Source organism: Macrosteles quadrilineatus, unplaced genomic scaffold (genome assembly GCF_028750875.1).
Source record: "Macrosteles quadrilineatus isolate MER2022 unplaced genomic scaffold, UCM_ALF_1.0 Scaffold_5__1_contigs__length_97177068, whole genome shotgun sequence".
Classification (NCBI taxonomy): domain Eukaryota; kingdom Metazoa; phylum Arthropoda; class Insecta; order Hemiptera; family Cicadellidae; genus Macrosteles; species Macrosteles quadrilineatus.
Window position 1 is genome coordinate 77,540,494 of NW_026542598.1, and position 7,377 is coordinate 77,547,870.

The following is a 7,377-nucleotide window of genomic DNA, read 5'->3' on the forward strand; positions in this document are numbered from 1 at the left end:
TGAGATCAAACCATCTTATTTGATTTGCCTTTTATTTATCACATTTAGTGCAAATTACCACAAACTCTACAACTGAAAAGAAATCTAACACTAAAATATGTACTCAAATAGTCATCTTAAGCTAAGAAAACTCAAAGCATCAAAACAAAAATAAACATTAACCAAGAGATGATTGCAAACATAAAAATTAATAACAATGTATTAACATTGAACAACCTAATTTTATTTGCATTTTATCACATTTATTGCAAGCAAACGCATCATTTAAGCTCCATCACAAGCTCTGACTAAAAATCACACTGAAAGAATATGTTGCTAAAATATCTATCCTAAATAAACTCAAAAACCAAAACTAAAGAACATAAATGATATTTAATATTTTATAAGCATTAATATAACAGCTACATTGACATTCACAATAGTTTGACTGTAGGCCTACTAGTTTTCATAGAGATTGAGGGACACATTTGTCATTTACATAGTAGGCCTATCAAATTTGGTAGGTGCTGTCAGTCAAGATATCAAAATAAGACTGTTAAAGAGGTAAGCCTGTTGGTCAAATGTTTGACTTATTTCAACTTATCATACAATAGTTTCGCGTTTTGATGTAGAAACACCAACTCCTCTACATGTTCATTCGAAAGTCTTTGCCTTAATGGTGAAACAACGTTACCCGCACTTGAGAATGTCCTTTCGCTTGCTACTTCTGTCGCCGGTATTCCTAAGTACTGACGAACGATGGACTTCAAAAGGGGAAACCGTCCTTCGTTTTCCCTCCACCATGCACAGGGATCCTCCGATGGTGGAATGGTTTGTTCAGCAAAGTAGATTTTAAACTCATTGTCCACCTGGATTTCAAGCTGGGTGCTTTCCTGTGGTTCTGAAGCCTTCTGTGCTGCAGCTTTTTTGAAGATCGACCACAACGATTTTGATTTGTCTTCTTCATCTTGGGCTAGAAAGACAAGATTTTGATAAAAAACAAAATAAATCACACTGTTTAAAAAAATATGCAATATGTGTTTTATTATTATGCCTTACCCTTTGAATTGGAGTACCTTCACAATATTATGTTTCAATTTATATCACAGTTGTTTTTTTTATGTAGCGTACATCCTAATCACATTTCCTTTGCTCTTTCCACCTATGAAAATTTGGCTATCTACCTAATTATTGTAGCCCAGGCCCATAGCCATTTCCCAGAGCATATCCAGAAATATCTCACTGTAAAAGGTAGGTGAGCTTAGTTTAAATATTCCAATAGGCCTACTTTAGCCAAAAAAACACACCTACAGTATTTTGAAAGAGAGTTGGGATGTTCCCTTAAAAAATAGTCACAATTTTTTTATAGACCCATATTAAAATATGGCCTTAATTAGCCTACAGGCTAATGACTGATTTGTTAAGCTCAAACATTTTTTCAATAATTTCAAAATACCTTAGTTCTAAAATAAAAAGTTTTTTTTATGGGTGGATTTTATAGACTATTATTGGAGAGATCCTACTAACCTTTTGACTGATTTGTTTCTGAAGGCGATTGTCCTATGGCTGTCATGATTCTTTGCTTTAGTGAGCCCAATGAAATAGCTCTTTCAAAAGGCTCCAGTGCCACATCCTTAAATCGTGGATCAGTCAGCATTGCTGTCACATATGGATCAACTTTCAATGAGTTAGGAAATCGAGATCTTAAGCTCTTGAGCAATTGGCGTGAAAACATTTTCCCAACCCCTTCTTCGTCATTAATGATTGCACTAAGTTTTTCCTGGATGCAATATAAAATTGGTATAACTAATGAAGCAGTCGGCATTATGGAAGAGCACATCTCGACTGTTGCTTCATAAAGTGGCTCGAGAATTTTGACATAGGCTTCTGCTAGACGCCACTCTGAAACCGTCAAATTATCAATTTTTCCAAATGACACTAGATCCCTTGAAACTGGTTCCTTGTTCTTGATAAGTCGATTGAGCATTAAATACTCCGAATTCCATCGGGTTTCAACATCTTGGATAAGATTCAACACCTCCTTGCCCATCTCTTCCTGTATTTGGTGTAGCCGTTCAGAAGCTGTAGAACTATGCTTATAGTGGCCTACTATTTTCCTGGCTTTTGCTACTAGGTCGGCCATGCCTTGGGTTTCTTTTTTCGCATCCCCTATTGCCAATTGTAAAGAATGGGCAAAACAGCTCAAGGGTGTTAGCTCTTTACACTGGCTTACTGCCAACTTCATGTTTTTGGCGTTATCTGTAATCACATACATTGGAATGCCTAGGTTTGCCAAATCCCAATATTTCAGGCTCTCTCGAACTTTCTGAGCTATATGTTCGCCCTTATGTTCACCAATAAATGAATAGCACCCCAAACAATAATTTTGGATATGGAAGTCTTTGTCCATGAAATGGGTTGTAACTGCTAAATAGGCATTGTTTGACAAGGAAGTCCACATGTCCAAGGTAAGAGATATTGATGTCAAGACTGATTTTTGTTGCTGTATTGAAGAGCTGATCACAGTTTTGACATCTCTGTACAGATCAGGGATCACTCTACGACTAAATGTTTTGGAGGAAGGGACATTATATAAGGGTTGTGCTATGCCGAGAACTTTTCTAAAACCCTGTTCCTCAACAAGGCTGTAGGGGTGTAGACTGGAAGCCATCCATTTTCCAATTTCTTTGGTTAGTACAATGGCCTTAGGATTGGTTCTGTCCCATTTATTGAGGTCGGTTAGCTTTGACTGTTTAGTCTGATCAGGGGTTTTTCTTACTAGGCCTGCAGATGACCCTGGAAGGGGTTTCAGTCGTGTTTTAGATTTTTTCGCCTCATATTCACTTTGAGTCTTTTTGAACAGCAAGAATTTTGAAAAGTGTTTATTCTCTAGATGCCTCCTCATTCCAGTGGTATTCCCAAAGTTTGTTTTTATTACCTGATTGCAATATATACATTTGGCAACCTCACCTGCAGGAGCTGATGATGACGATGATTGTGCAACACTAATGGTCCTGAAATGGTCCCAAATGGGAGCCTTTTTGGTGGCTGATGTTTCAACCCTAGTTGTTTCTTCCTCAGTTTCATTCATTACTATTCTATAACTTGTGAAACAATATCAAATGAATCCGACGTTGTTCAATAAAAACACCGCTAGTGAATCTTCCACAAAACGTGACTATAAACATCAAATTAGTTAGGCCTATTCCTATTTAGCAAATAACCATCTTCAACTAGGCTATACTAAAAAATAAATGTATTAGTTATCACAGTAATAGGATCTTAAACGAAACAATTCAGCCTTAAACACTTCAAAAGATAATCACATCAGTCGGCAGTCTCCTTAGTATCAACAACAACAAATAACTAACCTCAATTTTAAGCAATTCATGCATAGAGAATAGATACGTACATAGAATCATTGACTATATAACACCATTATAACACTAATGGAATCTTTTTGCCGTGGAAAGTGAGTAGGCCTACATGAGCATTGAGTATTCTTATCAAAGTTATTAACAAGTACAAAAATATCTACAAATGAGAATTGTGTCTTTAATGCTTGTTTGAGCTCCCTAATAATAACAATATAAATGTTTTTGTTTTTAGACAGACAACCCAGTAAAATAACGTGTCCTGTTTTCTCTGGTCATAATATATATACATATATATGTATTATATATCTAAGACAACGGAAAAGTAATCCTGTAAAGTAAACTAAAACTGTTTGTAAAAAAATAATTTGCAGACGTCATTCATACTATGTTCAGAGAAAAATAATAGTTTTAATTTTCACATAAATTACATAACACTATGTTAATTTTTAAGAATTAATTGGCAACAGACTTTAAATCAAAGATATTTAGTTTAAAGTAATTGTGACTCCAGTCATTTTTACTACAGTGTAAAAGAGTGTTATTTCATCCAAATATACATACAATATGTTATCCACTCTCCTTTTATTCATTGTTGTACAGTTGGTAACTAACTAACCTTACCTTGTCGTCTTCATGATCAAAGCAGACTCAACTGTCGTCGTCAGTCTCTCAATGCCGTCTCGTCGTCTACTGTCTGTTGTTATTCAATCAGTTGCAATCTTGATACTTTCAATGCATTAAAACTTGGATATGTAAACAGTATTGGGATAAAATGGGAAAATAAATAGTCAACAATAGTTCTCAATAGTTTAATAGAATCTTCAGAATGTTGATTTAACCGTGGCGTGATTAAATTGCGCATAGTTGAAAAAATAAACTGACAGAACAAATCCCGTCCCGAGAAAATCCCGAATTGAAAGTAATCCCGTCCCGATGATCGGGAATTAAATATTCCCGAAAATTTCCCGAAATTTCGGGACCCGTCCATCCCTAATATATATATAAATATATAAATATATAAATATATAAATATATAAATATATAAATATATAAATATATAAATATATAAATATATAAATATATAAATATATAAATATATAAATATATAAATATATAAATATATATATATATATATATATGAATTTGAACGGATGGTGTTTTTGGCCTCTAGGGACCTCAAAACGAAAAAAAAAATCTGTCCCGCGTCCAGGTCTTACCATGAGTACTACGGTAATAGCTTATTCCCTATATGGGAAATTCGCTAAAATGTAGACAAATTATGTTTACAAAAATGTGAGTGTTATACGAGTACCAACCAAATAATATTTTACACAAGGATATTCCTCCACAAATATTTAGTAGGCTATTGAGTATTTATGTAAATAATATTTTTGTACTAACTTAACAGGGTTAACTTTTCATATTTTAATTTAGGGAAAATTTTTAATCAGAAGTTTTCGTCGTGTTTCCACAAGTTGTACATGTAGCAACAGGCCCGACGCAGTCACGCCAACCTCACAGCAATGCGGTACCGCACATATTACTTCCTGCTTTGGCTGCGGACATCGCACAAGTGGCGTGCTATCATAGACAGTGTTGCAGGATAAAGTTTGAAAATAAAAATACCCTATAATAAATGGTACCATGTACTCTAAAAACCAAAGGGAACTATTAGGAACCTAGTTTTCTGGGGTATTGAGTCCCCACCAGATTTGGAAAATTGCTTTTAAGGTGGAAGATAACTACTAGATGTGAAGTTCTAAAACATATCCGTTGAGCTCACAACTCTCTAAAAGATTTTTATCGGAATTCAATATACAAAAATGCTATAGCAGTTTACGCAGCAAGTTTAAAGTTTAAAGATAGTAACGACACGAGTAGAAAATATATGGTACGAGCCATGGTGAGTGCCTTTAAAACATCCACGAGTGTCTAGACTATTTACTCGAGTTGCGTACACTACTTTACCTACTACAGTTTTTACTAACAATCACTGCTAATAACTTCTGAGAGCTTTTTATAACCTTTTATTTCCACTGACAGTGATGCAACGACTCATGGTACGAACCCCTTATTGCACCGATCATTAACAATTAAATTGGTAAACAGCTGATTAATTGGAGTTTTGAAACATTACAATTTTACTTCTTTCTCTTAATCCTTGAACCTCATTGGTCCGTTACTCGTGTTGTCAAGTAAAACAATGTAAGTACTAGGTGGCGTTCGCAGAGGCATCTACAAAATTGAGCGGAGTCATCAAGAGTTCATATTATACTGTATTGTTTTTGTAATACTTCAGTAAAAACAATCGTATTTAGCAGTAAAAGTAGCATTTTTACTCGTTAGGGAGTGAAAATTGTTTTTTGTTTGTAAAAAATCAGCTGTTGTCAACTCATTTTTAAATTTCTATTGTAAACTATTGCATGTATCGAAATATGTATCGATTCGTGCTTCGTAATAGTTTTAACCTACAGTCTACAGTCTCTTCCCATAGCATTTTAGAATTGCGGATAAATTAATCCATTCCCACACTGAACACAGCTCACCTTTACTACTTCCTTCACCACCCCCTACACGTGGACCTGTTTCCCCCTCTTCCCATAGCATTTAAGGATTGCAGATACATTAATGTAATTGTCAAAGACAGTTCCCACACTCTGCACTGCAAACCTTACTACTCCATTCGCCCTTTCCAACGTCATAGACCTGTTTCCTTCCCTTCTCATAACATTTAAGTATTAGATACATTTATCTAACTGCCACAGACGGTTCCCACACTATGCTCATACTTTACTATTTCCTAAGCCATTTCCTACATCGTGTACCTGTTTTCATCACTTTCCATAGCATTTTAGTATTTTAGATACGTTAATCTAATTGCCACAAACATTGACCACACTCCGCACGGCTAGCCTTTACTGGTTCTTTCACCATTTTCTGGATATGTTTCCATCCCTTCTCATATCATTTTAGCATTTCAGGTACATTAATCTAACTGCTACAAACGGTTTCCAGTTCCCACACTCCACACTGCTCACCTTATTACTTCTTTCACCTCTTCTTACGTCGCGGACCTGTTTCCCTCTCTTTCCATAGAATTTCAAGATTGTAGATACCTTAATCTAATCGTCATAAACAGTTCTCACAACCCCGGACAGCTCGCCTTTACTACTTCCTTCACCACTTCCTACGTCACGGACCTGTTTCCCTCCCTTTCCATAGCATTTTAGGATTGCAGATACCTTAATCTAATCGTCATAAACAGATCCCACACTCCAGACAGCTCGCCTTTACTACTTCCTTCACCACTTCCTACGTCACGGACCTTTTTCCCTCCCTTTCCATAGCATTTTAGGATTGCAGGTACATTAATCTAACTGCTACAAACGGTTTCCAGTTCCCACACTCCACACTGCTCACCTTACTACTTCCTTTACCTCTTCTTACGTCGAGGACCTGTTTCCCTCCCTTCCCGTAGCATTTTAGGATTGCAGATAACATAATCTAATCGTAATAAACAGTTCCCACACTCCGGACAGCTCGACTTTACTACTTCCTTCACCACTTCCTACGTCGCGGACCTGTTTCCTTCCCTTCCAATAGCATTTTAGGATTGCAGATACCTATATCTAATCGTCATAAACAGTTTCCACACCCCAAGACTGCTCACCTTTACTACTTCCTTCACCACTTCCTACGTCACGGACCTCAAGCTAGTGACGTCATTTGATTATATTTATGATGATCCATACCGTTTCTGTTCTAATATCTGTGGATTAATGCTATCAGCTATTTCTTTATCTAATGCATTCAAAAGTCAACAGCTGATCATATGTTTTGTTTATGTGTCAAATACTGCTTCCATAAAGATTACATTGAAACTTTGAGACCCAGTGGGGCGGATTCCTGAGAGATTTTTTTAACGCCATATAGATGTTGGCACTTACCGATATGGTCTTTATCACCATGCAAAATTTGAAAACGATTGATTCAGCCGTCTAGGAGGAGTTTGCGTATTACG

The 7,377-nt window shown here is 36.1% G+C and overlaps 1 protein-coding gene across 1 annotated transcript; it reads right to left on the reverse strand.

Annotated features, from left to right (window-relative positions):
* Nucleotides 1-569: 569 nt before the first annotated feature.
* LOC128995705 (E3 SUMO-protein ligase ZBED1-like) lies at nt 570-2,122 on the reverse strand. Its single transcript, XM_054420723.1, has 2 exons — nt 1,507-2,122; nt 570-952 (listed from the first exon to the last, which is right to left on the reverse strand). The coding sequence occupies exons 1-2, from the start codon at nt 2,120-2,122 to the stop codon at nt 570-572; spliced, it is 999 nt and encodes a 332-aa protein (XP_054276698.1).
* Between the last annotated feature and the right edge of the window lie 5,255 nt (nt 2,123-7,377).

Coding starts and splice junctions, on each gene's coding strand:
- LOC128995705 (XM_054420723.1), bottom strand. CDS start 2,122: ATGGCCGACCTAGTAGCAAAAGCCAGGAAAATAGTAGGCCACTATAAG. Junction 953..1,506: donor AGAAACAAATCAGTCAAAAG/GTTAGTAGGATC, acceptor TTGTCTTTCTAG/CCCAAGATGAAGAAGACAAA.